General features: G+C 38.2%; 1 protein-coding gene across 1 annotated transcript in view; it reads right to left on the reverse strand.

Annotated features, from left to right (window-relative positions):
• RSRC1 (arginine and serine rich coiled-coil 1) overlaps nucleotides 1-25,401 on the reverse strand; it is a 153,037-nt gene that overhangs the window by 46,988 nt on the left and 80,648 nt on the right. Inside the window, exon 6 of the mRNA XM_069865150.1 lies at nucleotides 17,101-17,152. Within this exon, the coding sequence (XP_069721251.1) occupies nucleotides 17,101-17,152 (52 nt within the window). The remainder of the gene's footprint in view (nucleotides 1-17,100; nucleotides 17,153-25,401) is intronic.

Here is a 25,401-nt window from a genome sequence, read left to right on the forward strand (position 1 = left end):
CATTTGGGACGCTTCCCAGATTAGTGCCCATGGACAAGCAAAAGGAACTCTGCTAACACATGCTGCTTACTACGGTTTTGAAGCTCTCCCTGGCAGGTGTCACGCTCTAAGCATGGTTTTTGATTACCCTAATTAAATATAATATTATCAACAGATCTTCATATTGATCCCTAAACCCCCCTTCGAAATAGAAAATTAAAAGCTCGGAGGGAGGGACTTAGGGGCTAACAGGTAGGTTTAATGGTTTTAATCTTACATCAGCTTTCTGTATGTATATTTCCTAAAAGTATTATTGATTTTTTTATGGCAACAAACACAGAATTTTAATAATTTCCCTCATTAGAGTAACATCCGCTACTCTATTACCAGCTAAATAAACAAACACATTAAAAAGCGGATGTGTGTTAGCTAACAAAAATATTAAACAAGCTTCAATGAACAGTGAGGTTGGGTTTTGATTTTAGACCTTCTTTAATGAAAACAAACTTCTTGTACAAGCACAAGGAAATATTTGTTTTGCTATAAAGTAAAAAGTTGCCTTTCATCAACTAGTGACTAAAAACGTTTAAATACGAATATCTGCATATAGCACATACTCTCATATGCACATTTCACATCCATGATAAAGAAAAATGAGAAAATACTCATGACATTAGAATAAAAAGGACAAGTATTTTGAATTTATTTAAGTTTACTGTGCAATGTGGGTGCTTCCCGTTATCAGCATCAATTACACATCAATCAAATCATAAATGACTGTATAATCCCCCAACTTTGTCCTTTAAAAACTCATTTAGTGTCATTACTTCTCTCTGGCAGGAGCCGCCGTGCGCTAATAGGCACGCGCTGCCTCCATGCCCCATCTCTCCTCATTCATTTCCTATTCCCTCAGGTGGTTCTCCTTGCTAATGCCCAAATGGCATCAACCTGTTGTTTAGCACATCCATGAAAAGGCGAGCCTGCTGGCTAATTTACCAAGGGATTAAAGCCCTGAAACCACTTCAATCTGTTACTCTGTCTCAGTGTAAAAGCTCTGCCCCCTGACAGTCAGGCTCCCAAGCCAAAGGAGGGGGAAAAAAAAATCTCATTTTAAGAAAGAAAAATTCAAAGTGAAAGATGTTTAAAGCAATACCTGCGCATGCCAAATACATCAGGTGCAGTTGCACATGTTTGCAACCTAAAAGCTAAAAAAAAGAGGAAATATTAAGTGTTGTTAGGGTGCTACAGGATTTTTGTGTTTAAATATGCCGATATTGTAGTCATTAACAAAATCTGACCCTTTAATAATGCAAACCATGTTACATTGAACTCAGTGGATATTAAAAGTTCTGCACAGTTCTAGTTATTTCACCTATTTAAAAAAAAAAATTGTATTCATCTGAAAACACATTAGATTTATTTCCATGCTAGTGTCCTGCAGGGACAAAGGGGAGGGCTGCACCGCTATTCCCTTGGCAACAGCCACCAAAGCCTCATTCCCTAAGGATGTTCTGATTATAAACTGTTATACTGGACACCCACCAGATTGTTAAAGTAATAAAATTAATAGTATTGGCCCATCTTTTTAGGAATGGGGCTGTCTGTACACCCGTACAACCAGCTCGAAGGATGCACTCTGCCTTTCTGATGGAGCCTCTAAGTAAAGACCCGAGGGCAAGATCCAGCCCATGCTGACTCAGACATTTCTACTTTCTTCTACCTTCACTAGTTTAATAAACAACAAAGCTATCATTTTTTTAACACTTCAAAAAGCAAATGCAGTGATTTACAACTATTTAATAATTAAATTTTTATGGCAAAGATGCAGTCATCAGTCACCCCGTCTGGTAAGTCCAAAAAAAGTGAGATTTCAATTTATAAGCCCATGGAGTATTGTATGACTTACACTGAATAAAAACACATTTCAAAGGCGTTATTGAACCAGGGAAAGCAAAAGTTGGGTTTGTGGGGTTTTTTTTTACATCAAATTGAGTGTAGATTATGAATTTGTCTGCACATCGCAGCAGCTCCAAACAGTGACTGATGTTTAAAAAGGAAAAGAAATCCTCTTTCTTCTTCCAGTGTTATATTAATAATGTTAGGTAGTATTCCTGGTACTTCCCAACACCAAGACCATCGATTAATCTAAGAAATATTGCACATCACCTGGGAAACAGCCTTTTGTTGGAACACACCCAGCTATTAAACAAGTTCTGTTCTACTCAATATTCCGGTTTGAGATGCAGTGCGTGCTTCATGGCTTTCCAAGAAACATCTATTTTAGATATAAACATATGTAAAATCTATTTAAGATATAAACTGACAATACATTCCAAATGTTTGTGCACATTCCCTAGTGCCAGATGACAGTAATCCTCTGTAAGAACATCTAGGGATTCCCAAAGCTCTTTGTAACTATAACATTGGTTGTCAATATTTGAGGCAATTATCCACTTCTAGAGATGAAAAAATATTTTGTGACTTGGAGGGAAAGGTTGGATAAAGTTTCGCAGTGAAAATTTCTAGTTGGAGAAAGAATTAGCTTGAACTTTCACCAAAAAAAAAAAAAAAAGAAAAGAAAAAAGCCAAACATTAGACTTGCCACTTCAACGAACTATTATTACATGCTTCACCAGTCCATTAAAGAAAGTAATTTAATCAGTTTGTATTTTCTCAGTAAAATCTCATTCAGAGAAATTTTATTGCCAGCTATCTAAATAGTAAATACTTATTATCTTCTCAAAATGAGTTTTTGTTCGCCAAGGGCAAACCCATTGCTGTTATTGTAGTGCTCTGTCAGAGAAACAAGAAGTTAAAAAGGTTATAAAGATACCATTAATGTCACAGGACGGTCTTGTCAGGACTCAAAAGTGCTTAGTAATTGAGGGTTTTATTCAAAGTGTATTAGCACCCATATAAACGGCACAGCTAATACGATGCTTTAGGCTTTATTTTGTTGCAGCCCCGCATAATCAGCTACAAACAGCTGAATACTGTAAATTTATCTGCTGAAGAGCACAGCTCATTTTATCATCTGTTTCTAGGCTGAGTCTTGGAATAAAATGTCAATAAGGTACAGCTTAAAGGCATGGACGAGGTGCAGCCAGCCAGGGCCACCACGCGAGCTCCAGCAACTGATGGGTGCCAGCAACACGTGCTCCCCACGGACACGGTACATGGAAAACGTACTTCATTCAGAAAGTGCTAGGAATACATCCAGTCAATAAGCTTCTAAGAAGTCTCCCTATGGACACGCTGCAGCAGAAACCTGGAAACAGGACAGCCCAAAAGGTAATATTCCTGAAACCCCGTGATAGGTTCTGCAAGCCATCCCTGGTCACTCTGCCACTGGACCTCATCTCTTTGCTATCACCTGGACACAAACCTCCGTGCACCTAAGTTTGCTCAAGCTGTTAACCTACAAAAAAGAGATTCCTAGGGACGTGTTTAGCCTGGAGAAGAGGAGGCTGAGGGGAGACCTCATTGCTCTCTACAACTACCTGAAAGGAGGTTGTGGAGAGGAGGGTGCTGGCCTCTTCTCCCAGGTGACACGGGACAGGACGAGAGGGAATGGCCTCAAGCTCCGCCAGGGGAGGTTTAGGCTGGACATTAGGAAAAAATTCTTCACAGAAAAGGTCATTGGGCACTGGAACAGGCTGCCCGGGGAGGGGGTTGAGTCACCTTCCCTGAGGTGTTTAAGGCACGGGTAGACGAGGTGCTAAGGGACATAGGTTAGTGTTTGATAGGAATGGTTGGACTCGATGATCCGGTGGGTCTCCTCCAACCTGGTTATTCTATGATTCTATGTGTAAACCATTGTAGCTGAATTCCCTTAGATGACTTCTCTAAGGAGGCTTAAGCCCAGCTGAAAAACGAAGCTGAACTTTCTGTAGGGTTTAACCAAACTGGGCCAGGGTGGGCACAAAAGCTGCAAGGAAGGGGGATTTCTCTCTAAGCCTCTCTGAGCGAAAATCCTAAAGCACGAGATCTAGACTATGTAAAAAGAGGTGTACATTAAATCAAATAACTGGTCAAAACAATATAAAGCTGTCCACATGAACACCGATTCTTGCTGTTCTGCATATTCCAATTTTGCCCCTAATTGTCCTAATCAAATTCTCACATGAGCAGCATCAATGCTTTCTAAGTCTGCTCTTCCTCTCTGCCTTCCCCTTACTCAGCCGCTTGTTGGTTTTGCTGTAACCTCTCCCTCCCTTGATGTCTTCCCCTTTACATAAATTTTAGCTGCTTTGTTTCACTCGTCTACAATTTACTTCCGTTCCCACCTAAGTATTAGCCACTCTTCAAACCAGAAAATGCAGAAACAAAGTGCTACTGCAAGCTGGAATACATGGGCTGAAACCAGATGTGTACATCAATGCCAGTGAGAAGAAAACTTTCAAGATTAAGTTCTGCCGCGTATTTCCAAAAAAGCAACTGATCATATTTCATATTTCCATATCAATGCACTAATTAAGAGAAACACTGCTAAGAATACAATTTATAGCACTGCATTTTCACTGAAATAAGCTGCGAGGCAGAGGTTCAACTATCATCAGTTTTCAGTGCACGTTCCTTCTATTAAAAGCCTTGATAACACAAGCAAACATTGCTGCCTCCTCCTCTGCCCCAGCGTTGGCTAAGTGCATAACTACATAACTGACACTTCATTTAATCTCTGCTGACTATTGTTAATGACCCTCAGCCTGAACCCAGCTCCATTCCTATGGAGCTCTGTGCTTGGCTGCTTAGCTCATGCAGGACCAGTTCAGAGGTTCAAGCACTCGTTCTTTTAAAATATAATGTGAATAATGCTTACTTCACAAGGAACTGAGAAATCCATGATGGAGCATTCCCTGTGTGTTTCTTGCCTTGGCTTGATAGCAATGGAACCACAGCTTCATCTTGCTCAGAGAAGCTCCTTGTTATAAAATCATTAACATCTTTCAGAGAAGACTCTCCAAGAGCTTAAGATCAACAGCATATAATGCTCAAAATCTTTAAGACGACGTTCTGAATAAATTGTTTTGCTGGGTATTTTAACAATATAAAGGGATACAGGATGGCTTAAATAAAGAAGCCTGCCCGGAAATCTTTAATAAATTACACCTGTAGCCATAGAGAAAAGCAATAGAAAGGGAATTAAAGGGAGAATCTCACATAAAAGCATACAATTTGATAGTTCACGTTAGCTCTGTTTGGAAATACTTCTCTTTTTCCTTGCCAGGGTAATCAATACAAGTGATATGGCAAAGGACACAAGTTTTCATTAGTCTTGCCTTTTATTAAAGACATCGTTTTGCCCTTTCCTAGGTATCAGTGTAATTCTTGAATAAGCTTGTGGCAACGTGGCTGAAATCATTGTCTGCATATTTAATTCAGTAGGAACTTTCCTTGCTTTTGCATATCAATTCACATTTGGAAGACTGTTAAAGTCTAGCCTTTCATTTTAAAGAAGGCAGCTAGAAAAATACATATATATCTCTGTGTGCATATATACACACATGGTTTATATCACCTGATACACATTCAAGTATATAATAAACATTGTCCCTACCATGTTATCATTTAACTGTCATTTAAAAGCATCCAGAGCAATGTTTTAACTCACATCTTGTCTCTCTCTCCTCACTCTTTGGTTTTGGATCAAAAGAAGATTGCTGGTGCTTGTTTAGGTCTCCCTACACAGCCAAACACCAGCCAAGGAATTAAGAGTTTTAAATGCAACAGGCAAATACAGCTCTAGGAAGTTCGTGTGAGTTTATTCATCACATATTTGGGAGGAGAGCTTGAATAAACTCTCAGAACGCACTTTTCAATTGTTATTACATGAAGGTCTCAGAGTAGAGGCTTCTAGCTAGAAGGTACATTTTTCAAAGGGGAAAAAACTCATTTGTCTTTACATAAAATTATTAATACTTGAAGTAGCTGAGAGACCAGAGCAATATTCAGCCTTTGAAATAATTCTTTTGAATGAGTTAACTAGGATGCTGCTTAGGGTAAAGCGCATTTCCCTGACAGGATGGGACAAATCACAGGAACCACAGACAAATCACAGCGAACCTCCCATCCTCTCCTAAATTTGTTCCTGTTCTAACTCCTGCTATCAGTGCGGGATGATCAGGCACATTGCTGCCTAATTTGGCACATATGCAAGCAATATCACTTGTCTAAAGAAAGAGGTATATTATTTCTTATGCAAAAAAACCCCTTTGGACCTTCCAGTACCTGAAGGGGCTCCAAGAAAGCTGGGGAGGGACTGTTCACAAAGGCTTGGAGTGATAGGATGAGGGGCAATGGGTATAAACTGGAGAGGGGCAGATTTAGACTAGACATAAGGAGGAATTTCTTCACCATGAGGGTGGTGAGGCATTGGCATAAGTTGCCCTGGGAAGCTGTGGTTGCCCCATCCCTGGAGGTGTTCAAGGCCAGGTACCATTTGTACAGAGCACGAAATCAATTACAAGAGTAAATGAAAGAAAAAATATTTTTAGATAGCTAAAACTGAAAAAAAAATCCCCACAGAATAATAGTATTTATAGCATTTTAGAAGATAAAGCCATCTTATTATTACAGAAGTTTAAAGTCTGTTTTTCAAGAGCATTATGCCATATAAAATCCTTTCAAAATAACACAAGTAGTCAAACACCTGGCCCAATACTTGTCAAAACCAGAGATACTAATATTTCATAAAACAAAGAAGAGTGAACAATATAGAAGAAAATCAATAATCCTTATTTTAATTGAAATTCTTACTGGTATTCTTGTAAGTGTGAGAATTTCTCTGAAGTTCCTATTAAATGACAGGCAGTTGTCCTCTGAACCAGCCTAACACAACTGCATCACCGGGAAAAAAAAATAATTTTTGCAAAACATCCACTACTACATTTTAAGATTTATTCAGTCAACACCTCATAGTAATCTCTAAATCTAATGGGACACAAATGCATTTCATCACAGATGAAAATCTTCAGCGACTGCTAAAATGAAAATCAAAAAATTATTACAATCTAGTAGTTTGGCTTGCAGCACACATTAATCAGAAATCATAATAAATCCACATGCTTCTTCAGACAGCACATTAGTCACACAGTTTTGTATGATAACGACATTGACTAATGGGCTCAGAGTTAGAAGGGTCAATCATAAACTCATCAAATGCTTCATTTAATTTCTTAATTTGGACAAACACAATTTGTTTATGGGAAAGATATCAGGTGTTCTTGAATGAATAATGGCTGCGAAACCAAACTCCATTAATCAGCTCTTGATTACAAATGACTCGGAGATTGTTTGTTCTAATTTCATTCATTTGGGTCAACAAAGAAAACATGAGCAAACAAAACCACTTGGAGAAAATGGCACACTTAGTTCTCCATGTTTAATAAAATTGTGATAAATATTCTTTCAATAACTATAAAACAAGAATTTTATTACTCACGTTAAATACTATTTGTGGTTCAAGTGAAAAAATTAATCTATAGAATTCACAAGAAGACCATGTAGGCAGGAAACAAGACAAGGTGGTGGACAACCATACCTCTGACCTCAAGCACCATGCTTGTATTTCAGGTTTTCCTGAAAGGATGAATGTAAAAAGCACAAAAACATCAGATGTCACCTTGTGGAGAGTAGGAGCAAGGACACTTTATTTCTTTTCCACTTATTTCTCCCTTCAGCAAACTGAGTGAGGGATTCAGGCATACGACACATCTGGAAATCGGATGGAGAGTTCCAAAACATTTAAACACACAATTCCTGCCCACCAGCCCGAGCCACTTTAAAGATTAAGCAATTTAAAGCCCATTTCTGGGCATTCATGCTATAAAATCCAGCCAAATGCTCTCCAGTTTCACTTGTAGAAAGCCTAAACTGAAGGGTGGTAAACATCTAGAGATTTACAGGGTATCCTGGCCTAACGTATCCAAGGGGCACACATTCTGGCTAACGTTTTAATGAGCACAGACCAAAGCAGGCACCTTTAAAGAGAAGATGGCACAACAGATCAGGTGACGTACAAGAAATAAGTATTTCGCTATCAATATTAAGCCATAACATTTCCCAAAAGGCACACTTAAACAGAAACCAGCCGCACAACCACATATGGTTTCTGCAGCCAAACCAGTTTATAATTAAATTACCAGGCAAAGTTGCTAAATAGGAATTGATATAAAACTTAAGCTAACTGAAAAATTGTCTTTGACTTAAGATCAATAGCAGGACTGAAAGATTCATCTGCACATAATTAGCACACATATTTGCATCAAAATCATGTATACCATATGCTACAATGTTACTGAAAACCCATTAGTTATAATGTAAGCCCAAGATACTTTTGTTTCTTGGTAACACAAAAAACAGGTCTCAGATAAAAATCTACCAATTAGAATTATTTCTAAAGGCAATTAATGTTCATTAACTAATAAAGTTACTATAAAGTCTACTTAGATACTCTGGCTTACATTATGGCATCCTTATATTAGCAACTACTCATTGGCTTCTTAAAGCAAAAAAATATTCTATGCATTCTACAAAAATGGTTCAAAGCCTTTTTTAAAAATTCTTTTGTAAGAAACTAGAACAGGTTCATGAAGTGAACAGCTTTTAGACACCACAAGGGTATTTTAAGTTGTAAAAGCGGATCACTTTGTTTCAAACACATTGTATTCTCCACTCAAATTTGTTTAATTAAAATTCCATGTTTTTCCAGCAGTCAGGAAAACGCAGTTGAATTAATTATTGAAGTAATTATTGATTAATCAAGAGTTTACTTTGCTGACCAACGACACAAAACAGCTGAACTTCAGGATCACATGCTTTGTAAGGACACGATCATTATTATGTTAAAAAAATAATTACTTGGAGTAATGACTTTTTTATATAGTTGTCACTTTGCATAGAGGAAATATTCTTTTTTTAGCATTCTAATGAGATTATGTAGCTTTGCCAATAAATTAGGTGCAAGTAGTGTGTGAAGAAATGCAGTTAATATCCAGCTATACAAGCACTTATGCCTGGCGATGAAGGTCACTGGTGCAGACCATCCAGCTGAGTTCAAATAATTTCTGCGTGTTCGTGAAATTTGGTCTTAAAATACCTGCAATTCTCATAAAACGCACAATATAAATATAAAAATTAGCTACCATAAATTTAGTCCAATGTTAATTTTCTTGATTTTTTAAATTGTTCTATTCTGATATAGCTCAGAAATTGTTGCAAAGTGCTCTTTCTGCTGATGTCATCAACGGAATGGTTTTTGACACAGAAATCTGCAGTGTAGGAATCAGCAGTTAACCTAGAAACTTGGTTCACTCACTCCATAATTAGATGAGCTTCCTAAATTAGCTGGTTTTCAAGAATAGGATAAAATCTTCCATCTTCAAAAATGTACCCAAAGCAGAAGGATATACTATGAAAACTTTGAGAACTCACTCTAAGCTGAGGATGCACATCTATCACAACAATACGACCTGAGCAGGTGAAAACAATAAAATCAACCATTTCACCAAACAAGAGTTGTGAACTTATCTGTAGAGTATGGTGACAGGATTATAGACGGAAGAATAAATGTTCAGATCCTTATGAAAAGGATGAACTCACTGACTACCCTTTTCTGGAGCTGTGGAAAGCGACACAACCTCTTACTCCATCACTCAAGAAAGACAGCACGTTCCATACATCCTATGGCAGCAAAGAGAAATTGGTCTGTTCACTCTACTTGGATGATTTGGTAGACATCTCACTAGGGAAATTCCAGTTTATTTACCTTTAAGAGAACTGAGACAGGGAACAATAGCAACCTTCATACACTGGTGCAGCCTCACTACAGATCAAAACTCCCACCAGGGTCCACAGTTTCATAGACACCAGAAGAACTACCCTTCATCTTCATACACCGAGACCTCTCCTTCAGTCCTTCAGACATCAAGTGTTTGTTGAGAAATAACTGTAAAGCTTACTTAACAAAAAAGTGATTGGGACCATTCATCAATTTTTTTTCAAACTAGTCTTTCTGAAAGACTTCAGTTTCACTTCTGAGGTTAATGTAGTGACACAAAGGAAACAAAACTGGTAATGAAATCTGCACATGCGGTTTCTTCTGCTCATCGCCAATAATGATATTCAGACCACCTAGCCACACCTCTACTGGCTAACTCTAAGCATTTGGAAAGACAGACAAAACAAGACATTGGGCCGATGAACATAATTCAAATTTGATAATCGGAGTACCAATAAACAGAGTGCTCAGTCTCTCTTTCAAAGCAGTGCAAGAAAACATCACCTAGGTCAGATAGCTGGATAAAAGCAATACTTGTTGCTAAGTCCTTCAAGATAGTCATAAAAGTAGCAGTCCAAGAAAATTCTATTGTTATCTCTTTGCATCCCAATTGGTATGCACGAAAGGACCACCAGGTATGTTTGCAAGTCAATTAGAAACACTGCAGATGGGAGGAATCTCTCTTGTTGCATTAGGTTTTTTGCAGCTCACAAATGTGACACACCACTGTTTCATGCATTTATTTATTTCCTACATTAACCAATGACAAACCCCCTCTCTGTTTAGTACAAAACACACTTACCTAAACTATTAGTCACTACTGCCAGCCTAAATCTTCATGTCTGCCATTGAAAACAAGGCAGCAATGGGAATGACTTTCTCCTCAAATTTATTTCTGAAAACAGGAAAAAATTTGAGGCCTCCTCAGCAAAACCTTGCAAACTGAGCTTCATGAATTTCAAACTAAAATTTCTTTTAATCCATTTATTTTCTTTTATTATTGTTCTTGATGTTTTAATAGCTCACCCTCAGTATAAGAGCATAATACAAATTTAATCCTCAATGATTGCCACATGATGTGTAGCCTGTAGTATAACAAAACCCAAAGTCCTTACCCTGTGCCTGAAAGCCCTCACAGGGTAACGGAGCAGGACTTTGTCAACTAAAAATGCCTTCTGGAAGCAGCAAAAATAACCAAGTTGTCTGCGATGGGATGGGGACAAGCTATTTAAAAGCCAGCAGTTTGGTGCAGCTCTTAGCATCCCCTGTTCAGGTCCCTGTGGCTTCCCTTGCACTGGAATCCCAGGAGAACACCCTGCCACATTGCCACCTGGTTCCCAGGGAGCTGCTGGTTCCACATTAGTGCTCGGGCATCGCTCTTGCCTTTGCCCACACACATACACCCAGGGCTTGCTTGTTCCGTGGTGCTCCCATTAGGAACTGGTTCTTAGCCATTCAAATTCTCCTTAGCCTGGGATTCAAGCAATGCTGCACAAAGCACCTTTAAAAACCTTTTTAGCTCCTACATCCATGCTTATCACATAAAGAAATGTAGGTCAATAAGACATCTTTGCTCATGGAATTGATATTTTTACATAAATAGAGGTCAAATTCAATTATTCAAAGTATCAATGGACACTACTCAGAACAACTGTTTCATAGAAGAGAGAATCTTACATTAAATCAAACAGAGCAAACCACATAGAAACTATATTGAACTCTTTTTCAATATTCACCAACTTTTAAGCTTGTTCTAAGTTCAAATTCTTACAGTTTCTGGATAAAGCATTATTTTAAAAACTATTTTTAAATTTCCATGAAACAGGTAAAGTATTTTATGCATTATTTCATCCTTTGTGCATATACACCAGCACGTTATCCAGCCTCCTAAAACCGTTTGCATAATTAGAAGTTCAAACTAAGCCCACTGAGTTTTCAGTGGAAAGAACACAAAATAGCAAGATCAAAAGTAAGAAAGCCATAATCAAAATGAGAAATTCATAAACATGTTATAAATTTGCCATTTACAATCAAGCACCAATAAACCGAAATTTTTCATACTTGTTGCCACCTGCCTGCCTTACTAATCTGCATGGCTAGAAAAGAGCAAAATAGAGGCCATCCTATTTAACTAAACAGTTTTTATTAAAGTAAAAGAAAAGCAAGAATCTATGAAGTAGCAAGTGATCCTATTAGTTCCACCAGAGTAAAATCATACAGTCTACGTATGTGGTCCTTTCAGCCACATCTGTTATAGGCCATTTTGATACCAGAACACAGAGAATATCTGACTTTATTTATCAGGCACTGAGTGCAAATTAGGAATTTCCTCCACGATAACATATGTTATAATGGGGAGATTTTAAAAAAAAATGCCGTAAATATTATAAAACACTTGTATTTTCACAACAGCTAAAGCCTAAGTGCTTGTTATATTCGTTGATTTTCTCTTGAAGGAATACAAAAATGTAATAAGGATGCATGGTACACAATTAAAGGGAGAAAACTGATAGCATAATTCAAAGATAATGAGTTAAACATCCAATATCCAGAATTGCTGCCAAATTGATCTGATAAATGTTAAATGCTTATGATTTGTATTCATCAATTTTTACTGCATATTGCTAATGTCATATCAGTCCCTCAGTTCTGTAGTTTCCTCTAAATAAGCTCTGTCGAGAATTCTTTGTACAAAAATGCTCTATTCTTGAATGCTCTTTCAGCGATAGATTGAAATGCAGATTCCAAAAATAGATCAGTCACTTATTTCAACTCTAGACCTTTGAAAATCCAGATCAATTGCCTTTTGTCATCGTCTTTATATAGAGAATACAAAATTTCTGCTTATCACCATAGAAAAACTTTCAGACTACTTTGGTAAAGGCAGCTGGACCGGCGGTTTGAACTGTCCACATCACATTTCTTATCAATACCTTTACATTTATGGCTGGACTCAATGATCCAGTGGGTCTTTTCCAACCTAGTGATTCTATGATTTGGGAATATTTACACACATTTTAATCTTTATGAGAAAACAAAGGCGCTGTACAACAGTTTACAGCACAAATTAACTGCCTTTAAAGTTTTGAGGATTTCTGCTAAGCTTATGGGTTTTAGCAACGCAGAGCAAACTTTTTCCTTAAAATTAGCGACACGAACGAGCAAACGATTCACACAAAACCCCAGCCCAAATCTTCTGTGGTTCCCCGTCTCTTGGTAATGAAGTCTGGGAAAGAAATCACAGACACCCAAGTGGTTTGGCAACTGTAAGTGACAGAAGCTCAGCTAAATCCTCTGTTTACACTGGGGATTAGCTGGGTAGATTGTGCGCCGCAAACTGAGCTGTCGATGGTCAAGGGAACCTGCTCCCTGTCAGCCCGTGGGGCAGCAGCACAAAGCCCGGTCCTGGTAGGAAGTGACCCATAAACGTATCCCTACGAAGGATTTATACAAAGCCAGTCTGCCTCATAGAAACTCCATATGACCATTAACTGGCCTGCAAGGCCTGCCAGGAGGCCTAATTACAGGTCTACAGAGCCCAATAACAAAAGCTGAAGAGCTTTAGCCTAGGGATGATCTGCTTTATACTGACTTGAGAGAGTCCATATAGAGTGACAAAAAGAAAGAGGTTTAGCTTTAAAATTCTCCCAAGAGACAAAGCATTGTAGCTAAGTCTGGAAGGCCCGCATGCAACATACTTCAGATGGGCTTAAACATCCCACCCTCTCAAAATTAACATTCAACTATTGCCTGCTTAACATCTGCTCAAACACAGCAAGTTGCTACGATATTGTTAGAGGATGCAAAAAAGGCTTCAATATTAAGAAGGGCAAGTAAATAAAGTCACGCAAATATAAATTTATAGCCGACACCAACAACTTGCACTGAATGACAGCTTTTATAAATGAAAAATCGGTTGCCTTAAGAATTAAAGTGAAGTGCTCCAGTATCTTCAAGTTTTACCCTGTTTAACATGAATAAAGATACTGGCATTAATCTACAGCAACAAAGAAAAGAATTATTTCACAAAGTGCATAGCAAAGCCAGCATAAATGAAGGCCTTGGAGACAAAACTTCTTGACAGCACCGAATTCTTACCTGAACATAAAACCAGCATCTTTCCCTCCTTCCCTCACAAATACAGGTGAATATTTTTTTATATTACCAGCTCTCCCACAATAAAGAGGCCAGAAGTCACAATTCCCAGACCCAGAACACACCAGCAAAAAAAGAAGAATCCAATTAAAAAGAATCTGGCTTACCATTTGCTATCTTTTGTCCTTCAGAGAAATGAGTTGGTGTTTTCTAAATCTGTTTTCTAAATCAATATCTAAGTTAGATTCCAAAAGCAGATTTTCCCAAGATACTAAATATCTGCAACTCCTGCTCAGGCTGATCAGTTGGCCATTGGACCTACCTTGCATAAAATGAAGCATCTTTGATAAAGAAAGCAGGGAAGAGCAAAGAATACAATAACAAATAATTGACTTTTTTAAACTATAGACATCGTGCTAGAGCAGGATGTGGGAAAGGTGACACACTGGAAGTGCTTTTGAATCTATATTCCATAAATCCATGACAATATTAGTGTATTTCAATATATCACTTTCTCTTGCTTAAAAAGCCACAGGGATAAAGGTCAAGTAATTTCCATTTTAATGGGTTGATGTGAAGCAAAAATAATATACACAAACATCTTCAGATTGAGAAGACAAATCCAACAAGTAAATACTTTGCTGAAATATCAGAAAAAGAATGAAGCAGAACAAGGACTATCTAGTCTTCGGTTGTGTACAAGCAAACTTCAAAATCCATCACCAGCTTGAATCTAAAGTCGAACTGCTCTTAAAACTAACAATGGCGTTTTATAGACAAACTATCTTTGGTTCATGCCCATCAACATATAACAAATGTTGTCCCCTTACACAGGTAGGTACCATTTGCTGTATTTGTGTTACATTTATCCAAAGACATTTCGAGTATATTAAGAATAAAAAAACCCCACTAAATAGGCAAAGTAAATTTTATCTAGGTTAATTCTTTCAAGGCAGAGTAAGCTATGGAAATCTTTCAAACGAGATGAGCAAATATATTTGAACAGAGACAATATATGAAAATGTTAGGTTATCATGGGAGTTGGGATATTAATGGCATGGAAACAACAAGGAAAGGGGAATGGAAATGCCAAGGTAACAGCACATCAATGGAAGTGAACAATGACTGGACCTTCTCAAAGGCCTCTCCAACACTTGGTGGTAACGTGGAGCGGTTATAGAAGGTAAGACTGGTTTTGTTTGCTCAAACCACAGAGGACTACAGTGTCATTAACCTCCATTAAAATATAGAATAACACATTTTGAATAAAGCACCGTTTTTTCCCCCCACTTAGCGGGACTGGAGCAATTCCTGTAACATCTGCACCCAGACCCAGCTATAAAACTTAATTCCCAGGTTTGGGATGGATCCTGTATCAAGCACTGCACGTGCAAACAGCAGTCTGTTCATTGCTACTAAAGCACAGATTTGAATTTAAATTATATTCAATTAAAGCATACAGCATCATGCTACAACAGCAACGCCAATTAACCTGTTGATTGTGAACTCTTTGAAAAGCTGCCCTGCAACGTCTAACATAGATTTCTTTTCATTTTTTTAAAACCTAAAGGTGAAAATGTGCTCATTTTGCAACGAACCAGCACGCAAAAAGATATTGAAACAACATTGTTAACATTTCCAACACTCCTCTTACACCAATTTAATGACAATTCAATTTAATTAACTGAATACAGGACTTGGGGAAGAAGGGGCGGGAGGGGATGATTTCATAAATGCCTGAGATTACCAAGACTTAGCTAAAGCCAGGAGAGCACTTGTTTCTGTGTTTTGGATGGTAAAAAGAACAGATTAACTCTCTCCAGTTATTTATGAACAGCTTGCAGCTTCAATCTAAGTTTCAGACTTCAATTGTGAATATTTAAATTGAACAATGCCACAGACCTTTAGATGTTTTTGGAAACTTTTTGGACCCAGGTCATGATGATATACAACCCGTAGGTATCTTTTATGCATTTCCCAGGTGTTAAATTAAAAAGTGAGGTGTGATCGATGTGACTAGTATACACAAATTGTGCTTTTTTAGGTCAGTGCTGTCACATCTATTTTATAATTATATGATTCAAAGCTATATTAAAAGTCACGGAGAACAATGAATGCATTTGAAACTCTGCAATACAATAGGCTAGATGCATCTTTGAAAAGAAATATCAGCAATGTGTGAAGATTGGTATTCCTTAAAATAAGGCTTCCATAAGTGGAGGGGGGGAGGGAGATAAAAAATGGTGTTTCTTGGAAATTGCTGCTTGTAAGTTAAAAATACATATATGAGATGAAAGCTAAACTAAAAACAAATATATATTTTATTACAATACATATGGAATACTGAAAGCTTTCCTTTTTGCCTGACAAACTGACAAAGATTTAATGGGACAATCAGAATAAGGTGCAGCAACTAATTAGGATTACAAAACTCAACAGAGTACCACTTTAGAGCATTAAATCTTTTATTTAATAATCTAAAAGCAAATGCAAGTACCTAAAGAACATCCAGTAATGTTATGTAAAAGGATGATTATCCAGTTATAGATTTGTCATAATTACCACAATGCTCCTACAATGTAAGGGTCTGGAGTGATGTTTTCCCAATCATAGTGCATTGAGACACACAGCTCTTGCAAACAACCACTCAGAGGATGAACTCCCTGCATCAAACGCAGTGAAGTGTGGGGGGGCATCCAGCCAGGTCACGTCACCCCAGTGGCCTGTGACCCCCAAAGTGGGAAGGAGCAAAAGCCACCTTGTGGTACATCACATCCCAGGTCAAATTCACAGCAACTTCCACAAGGGAAACCCAAGAAGTGCACGTCCAGGCCTTTTGGACAGCTTGCTACAAATTTCTGCTCCCACTTCAAATAAATAAGTATAAACACACACATGCACTAACTTAGTTCAGCGCTAAAAAATGAAACAAACCCAAATTTTTGAGGTAACAGAATCAAGTCTCCGTAGCAGCAGCAACGAGGGGACAAACACATGAAGTGCCGGTTCTCAACAGCAAGAAAAATTACTTATTTTCATCTCCTTAAAGGGATTTACTAAGTGCCAGTGATGATGCACACCAGTTTCATCTTAACCAGAAACCAAAGTGAGCTATGGAGAAAGGGATTTAGCATTTGCCAGACAGAAAAGGATAACATTACTGTCTTGACAGGTTTCATTTTTCTGATATTACAAAAGTTAAATACATTTTTGAAGAATATAATTTTACTTATAATAGCAACACTTACCGGCTGCCTCAAGAACCAGCTGTAATCTAGCTTTGGCCTGTTCAGCAGGAGTCTGCAAAGAGAAGATTTATAAATCTTTATATCTGTTTGCACATTTGACATACAAAGTCTCCCGTCACTGACTACGGGACTGCTATCACCAATGGGGAGCAATCCCCACATCATCTGCAGAAAACCCCAGAGTGAAACGAGTACGATCTTGTTGGAGTTAGGAACTACTAGATACATTTTGGGTGGACGAGGTGCTGAGGGGCATGGTTTAGTATTCGATAGGAATGGTTGGACTCAATGATCCGATGGGTCTTTTCCAACCTGGTGATTCTATGATTCTATGATTTTCAGAACTGACAGAAAATTCCATCCCAATTAGGTAGCGCTGTGGCACCCTGACCGACCCCAGCACCCGTGGCCAGGCTAAGCAGAAGCCACCTCCAGCTAATTCCTTAGTCCTCCAACAACAAATCCTCCCCAGCTCCATTATACAAAAAAATCCACGTGGCTACACAAGCGTGCTCAAAATCTGGCTGTAACATGATTAATATGGCAAGTTTTCACACTTTTCTGTTATCTGTTTCGATTTTTTCCTCTCCTTAAGGTATTTCTTCACATCTGTTGGGTTGAGGAACATATTGTTGGCTGTGTACCCACTATGCTAATTATTCCAAGTGATGTTTTACTGTGTCCAATGTGCTTGCCATCCCTCTAATTTTGAAGCCACCCAAACGTTTCCACAGTTAAATTTATACACAAACCACATTTGTCATGGAGTTCAAAAGTTGATTATTTCTGTAAGCATCTGAAAAGTTTAGGAGATTTCTGCTCTGCACTAAAAACAAAACATGACGGAAATTTTTGGTGTCACTATTCAGCTTTGCAAACTCTCTGGGCAGATATTGCTACTGGAACAGTTTTCCTGATAACCATTCTAAGTCTGCACCATTCCAGTTTCACCCCATTAGCCATACAAATATTAATCAAGGTAATCAGGCAAAACTCGTCACTCAGAATGTCCCAGCTGATGGTGCTCTGTAGGGCAACAGTGTTCCCCTTACTCAAAATTTCTCTCAACCACAGACACCTCAGATTGCCCTCAAACTCACACTTTTACAGCAGGATTGATGTTGTAACACTATAATATGTAATCTGTATAAAACGGCTGCCTTCTACTAATTATTAAAAATAGCTTTCTCCTTTTTAGGGGCTTCTTTTTACTTATTTACTAATCTTTTGCTTTACATTACGTCTACCCCTATTAGAAGAGGCTAACCGATGACAAAGAACTCAATTTCTTCTACAAGAACTTACAGACCGCTCCTTTCATTAGTGTGCAATGTGAAAGACATTACATTAATCCAAATTGCATGAATTTGTTTGAAAAAAACCCAAAATTTAAATGAAGATGCGGATATCCAGTCTAATATTTTTAGTTTAGAATTTTGCTAGCTGATTGCACAAACCCAAATTTATTGGGCAAAACTCATTATTATATTTGTTATTGCAACTATTCCACCAGTGCTACCATTAGAGTTGACCACCAATCTCAGTGGCAGCAAGAAAAGTCTTGAAATTTATTGTAAAAATATCTTCAAATTTCTTCCTCTTGCAACAAACTAATTATTGCAATATATTTTGGCATAATAAATACACCACTAGAGTTAAAAATAAGAGAGGTAAAGAAAGATCCACTTTCCATTCAGAAGAAGCTTGCCCAACTTACTAAGTTTCACAAAGGCCATACTTGGACTTGCAGTTTTTCCATTCCTATGGCAACTTTAGATATAAAAGAAAAAAAATCACCAGGGTTACTTTAGTATGGCAAAATATTGCAGCGCAATTTAGCAGAGAAGAAAAAGTCTTTGGTATAAAAACACTACCGGTGCTGACATGTTCACATAAACAGGCCAAGTGTTCGGGCAACCCCACCCATCAGTTGGGTGCTGGCACCCAGTAATCTTGACGTCACGTTAAATCAGATTCCTATACTTGTTTTGTCCATTCTGTAAGAGTGTTTAATTATCTTAACTGATCCACTGCCCCCGGCACAAAGGGTGCAGCACTGTTTGAGCCACGGTACATCCCAACAACCCGAGTCTGTGCAGTGCCACCCAACATTTTGCACGAGCATCCTCCCAGGCTGCAACTCCCTCCTACGGGCTGCCCAACGCAGGCAGCAGCACGAGTCGATGCATTCCTAAAGCAGCTCTTTTTCGGTAAGACTCCAGTGTGTTTCAAATGCCATGGGACTGGTTGTGTTAGGAGACAGTTTTCCATTCTTAGAGCAGTTATCCAGTTAGATATTCAACAAAAACACGCCTCCTAGCACTAAACACAAAGCTCCATCAATATTCACAGAGCTATTCCCCCTGCTCTGAGACATTCCACGCAGCTCAAAATGCCTTCGCCACCACAGAGGTATCAATTTAACTCGGCAGTAAATGGTAGGCTAGACTGAAATTCCTCTTTTACTCACCAATATCCCACTGGAAATTGCACGGACAGTTGCTTTGCAGGCATCTTCCCCTTTGTCCCAACCACAGCCCTAGCACTCACTGATACCCAAAGGCTTCATGGACACCAGTACACCCAGAGGAGGACGTGGTATAGATGCCTTTCTATTGCCAATCAATACGCCCTGAGCAACAAATGCATGAAGGGTTCTTAAATAAAGGTTACTAGCATGGCTCCAGAAAGCATCTGTCCAGCATCTGACCTGGTGGATGAGGTCAACGCTCTCAGAAAATGGACAAAGATGAATTAATCTGGAAATCACAATTAGACCCCCAAAGAAGCCGTCAGCAAAGTATGAGAAAGACTGACTACTGGAGGTTAGTATTGATTTAGAATACCATTAAATGACAAAACTCAGAAAGACCCTCAGGAAACTTAAAAATGGTGAAATGATTGGGGTAGGAAACATTACCAGGGTGATGCCTAGCACAAGCTGCAAAATAAACCCTCAGACCTTCCTTATGGTCTTAAGCACAACACAGAAAGAAAAGAATTAAGAATAGTGTAAAAAAAGAACCAAATATTTACAGTACCAGCTGATGAAGTGACAACAAACTGTAAAAGCAGAAAAGGAATTCCCTAACAAGCATGTAATAAAATGACTTGAGGTGTGTCAAGTATCTCTAACAATGAATTTTACGTACATCAAAAAGTGTCTGGAAACACACTGGAATTATGCTTTGGAAAACTACAGGATGCCATCAGTGGTTTTTTACACACTTGTTATATCTTTGCATTTGATAAAGATAAAAATAGCAGTCCTCAAGCCCTCTACATCTCCACCAGCAGAGATAAGTGACAGTCCCCACGTGCCAAGCTTCCCACAGCAAACAATCGACGTTTCTTAGCTGCCTCAGATACACGTGCCGCCTGAAATGATAATTCAATGTTCTACTTGCAGAGAGGACGTGGGATATCAAATTTGTTTAACAAAAATAGTCAAGTTCATAATTTAAAAAGATTTTCCACTTACTGATAAAACCAGAATTTCCTACAGGCATTATATGACATTATAAAACTATGAATCTGCAGATCTCCTAGCATTGCAAGCCAGTTTCTTTATACCAGATGAAATATCTTAACATTATTTCTCCCTCTGCCCCTGATGTGAGTCCAGGTTTCCTCCTGAAGGCAACTTATGGCCTCATGGCTAAATGCCAGCGTTAACAGAAGAACTACAGTATGTTCCTGCTCATATTTTGGGGTGATATTAGCACATCCATACATAGCAATTGAGAACAGAATATGAACTGTAGCTGTGTCAAATTCGGATCTCCTCAGCAAGATGTCATTTCCTCAGGTTCAAATTCCTCTTGATGAAACATATACAGTGAAATTCCAGTTTAAAAAAACAAAATCAAAACAATACCCGAAGGACTCAATAAACAAGAACTAATTCAGTAACCCTATATATGATTTTGAAAGCTCAAATCCATCTTCCTGTTTTAACTCCAGCCTATCATCAGTTTCCTCAGGACATTTATCTAACCTTTCCCAATGCCTGGTGAGCTCACAAAAACGCTAAATAAAAGCGTAGCAAGAAAATGGAAGAACAAAACATAAGTCTCCTAGTTGTCTGAAGAGACAACTATACAAAACTACTGGGAATGCTTCCAAAATGGGTCAGAAACCTAAAGCAAATGTCTTTTGCAATGAATTCCAGAAAAAGAAAATTTGGCAAGCCTAGAGAGTGTAAGAGAAATTCCCCAGCATTACTGCAACCACAACTCTTCTAGAGGATTCAGCAAGTGATTCTGTCCATAGGTGCTTCTCTGCCTTGCTTTCTACTCAACACCAGAGGAATCGTACTGGAAAAAAAAAAAATTAAAAACTTGAAGTTAATCAGCTCTTCCTTCAATTCAGGAGATGCCTGGAAACACAGTCGTCTTACCTGCAAATCTTTAATTTTTTCAGACTCAAGAGCGCAGGTGGTGGGCAGCCCTGCAGGTGGATGGTGGGAAGGGACAGGAGGCAGCGGCTGGGGACGCCTGGGAGAGAACTGCAGACGAGGGGATGTTGGGCTGGGATGCCTGAGCCTCGGTGGCCTGAAGGTAGAGAGGCAGAGCAGAGCCCAGCAAGGGGAGTGTGAGATGAAATCGTGGATAGCTGGGATGAAGAGGAGACTTGTTTAGCAGGGATAAAGACAGCGGCTCTGCTATTAACCAGATGGAGGACATGCTGATAAAGGAGAAGCTCCCTTTAGAGCCAAAGGAAAAGCAATCACGTAAATACACTGTCTAAATGCTGTATTTACTGAAAAAAAACCCAACCAAATCCCACGAGTCCATTCAGTCTCCTCAAGTACACTGATCCAGAAGCTTGGAAAGACAAGTTGCTGTTCCCACTGAAGTGCCAAAAGCTTTTAATTCAAGTCCCGCATGAAAGAAAATGAGTAAAAAAGGCACAAAATAACCAAAGACACGGGTATTCACCATTTCTACTTATTCTGTATAAACATGTAGAATGGTTTTACAGTGTCAGGAGGGATCTGGGGAATGATGGCATTTTGTCACATTTACAGGTATATACAGTATTTAGGCTACCGGAGAGTGACAGCCTTAACCAGATCAAGTGATAATAGCAGCACAAAATGGGATAAAATATAACGTTGATAAATAGAGAGTAACGCACATTTGGGGGCGCTTCTCATCTACCTTACTGCAGTCTCAAAGAACAGCATCAATTCAGGAAAACCAGTTTAGCAGCATTGTGGACGGCTAAAAGGAGACCTCAATGTACATCAGGAATGAGAAAAGACACGGAAGAAATGACAAAAATTAATCAAATGGGACAGAGATATAATTTCTTTTTAATATATTCCGTAAGTCATTTATTCCTTATTAGGAGATTTTTAAAAAGAAAATAATTACCAAGGAAATTGAAAATAAAGAACTTATTTGTATTAGAGAATACCTCACAGGGGCATAAAATAGCAAAGGAAACTGAGAACTTGTAATCATCATCTTTTTCAAACACAAACGGAATAAATTTGCAGGTGGAAGATTCATAATTTAGAGAGGAACATTTTTTCATATAAAAATAAAATATCCCCGAGAAGAAGTCATAATACGAATTAATAACGTAGAAACATAATGAGCATATCCGGCATTATTTGAATTAAACTTCTACATTTTCAGACATAAATCAGCTTAAACAATTGGATGTTAAAATTGTATTTATGTCTAATTCAGTGTTTCTTCCCTGATACAATCAATCAGTAACATACCCGGATAGAGGCTGTGGTACAACCAGTATCCTCACCTAATAAAGACCTACCTGTTCCAAAAAAACTGAACGTTTGAGAAACCGTGGACATCTATGAATGGGGAAAATGTCCCCAGTAAAAGATGGTGCTGATTCTGTTCTCTCTGCAAACAAGGAAGGTTTTTCCCAGTTTGCTTGCTGCCCAGAACTATCTATTATACACGATGAAGAAGGGAGATTCCGTTTTCACTACTATCCGGCTGATATACTGACTGGATAAAAACATTCAGCAGCTAATAATGAAACAGATGAGAACTATATTATATTGACATAGCATCTTTACATTACTACGACTATGGAGAAGAAGGAAATGAGGGAAAGAAAACAGGAAAAAAACCCAAACCTGTGGAATCGTCAGACAATTACAGTCTCGACGAAGCACAGCAGAGAACTATTGACGCTAACAAGCAGGAATATTTTCATATTGCAAAATCGCTAGTATTGTCTTACATTAGAGAAACAGCCCTAACTGGAACAGAAGAACATTTTAAGCTCAAGAAAGATTTCATACTCCATTTCCTAAGAATTTTATACCTCTTACGGACCTCCCACCAACGCACAGTAGCTACAGTTTAATGCAAATTATTGAACTATTCCTTTACAGCACTGAAATAGCATGGGGCATATAAAAATTTTGATCTTGGATGTTGTAAGATCTATACAATCATCAAAGCATGATACACATGAATTATAAGTGGAGAAAACCATGTAAATTATGGAATAATAGGGATACCTGCTCATCAAACCCAGATGTTTTTGGCACTTCCATACACACAAAAAAAGGAAGGCAGCATCAGCAACACATTAACTAGAAAAGGGCAATCATTATCCAAAAAACCAGAAGAGGAGCCAGAAAAGCCATTCTTCCCTTTAATGTATGTAAAGGCCACAGAAAAAAACATGACTAATGATGAAGTGGAAAGTAGAGCTTAACGAGCAACACATACACCACAGCAAAGAGACAACCCTGCAGTAGCTGTTTGTGCAAGGCATCTCTCCCACCCACAGCCAGGAGAAAAGAGCTGTACCCTGACAGAGAGAGCTGGAAAACTTTCCCAAGCTGCACCCAGCCTGTTTAGACCTGCTCCAAGATTACTAAGTTATCGAAATTGGGAAGGAAAGGTAACAAAAGGGAGTGATATGGCCCAATCGTTAAAATTCAGAGCCCCGAAGACAGACAAAAATAAGAATTAAGTCGCAGTTATAAAGCTGCTGAACAACTTAATGGGACATTACAATTGTCTGTTAAAATACAAAAGAGCATTTTGACTACATGCTTCTCGTCCAACTGAATTTTCATACAAAACTGAGATCAAAGGGGAAAACACATTATATTGTTCCTGAACAGAACAGACACTTTGACATTTGCCACATCGTGAAAGCACAGGATTCAGAAAATCCTTTTCCTTCTATCATCCAGGACACAAATGGTCATTAAAGCATTTGGATTTGTTAACTTTAATCAGATTCTTACACATACTTCGCTTAACTCAGCTGTTAATGAGAGAGACACGGCTTTCCCCGGCATCTTCAGAAAACCATCAAATCCAAGGTGATCAGGAAATATCGCACCTTATTTTAGAATTCTATCAAATCAAAATTTGAGAAATCAGTAAGAATGGCTTACTGGAACAAAATCAAAGGCAGAAGGCAATGTCTGTGGCAAATAGCCCTGCACAGCTCTAACACGTGTCACTGATTTTCATTCAGCATTCAAATCGTTTTGCATACTGCTGTAGCAAGTGCTCCTTTAAAAGAACCATAAAACATAATGTATTAATTTTTCAGTGAAAATTATTGAGAAAAAGCAAGGAAAATGGCCTTCATACTGGAAGCGGATACAGAAAATGGATTAACGAGTCACTAAATATATACAGAGTTGTAAATAAGATTTAAAAAAAAATGGCAAATCCAGGTCTTTTAAAGAGGAAAAAATACTGAGAATGTTAAACTCGCACAGCCATAAAGTCTGCATGACTTCTTTAATAAGAGAGAAAATATAGACAATACTGTATCCAGATACATACTAAAGGCTAAAAATTTTCCATCCACCCATTTATTTACCAGCAGCCCAGAATGTCATCGGTTATATTGACATTCTCATGGAAATATAGTAGCAATCAGAAAATAATTCAACGTGCTGATAAATAGAAGAGTTGACAGAATAGAGACTTTTGCATCAAAACCTTCATCTGGTTGTTATTCTGCAAATTCATGTATTTCATAAAGTACCCCTGGAAAATTATTTGGATTACAAATCTCTGAGTTGAATTGGAACTGAGAAAGATAACTCCTTTGAGCATTTTAGGGGAAGTACTAATCCAAAAAAAAAAAAGCAGCGAAGGTAGCAATGATCCCCATCGCATTAAAAAATTAGAAGGTTGTTAATATTTAGCTTCTAAACATGAATTTACATTCATCTGTTATCGCTGGTACATTACATTACAAACCCCTAGTGTCTGTATATCTATAGATATAAAAATAGTATCAGATGAACCCAGGTTCCGAAAACAAATGTTTGAGTTAGCC

Source organism: Phaenicophaeus curvirostris, chromosome 10, assembly GCF_032191515.1.
Source record: "Phaenicophaeus curvirostris isolate KB17595 chromosome 10, BPBGC_Pcur_1.0, whole genome shotgun sequence".
In the NCBI taxonomy this organism is placed as follows: Eukaryota; Metazoa; Chordata; class Aves; order Cuculiformes; family Cuculidae; genus Phaenicophaeus; species Phaenicophaeus curvirostris.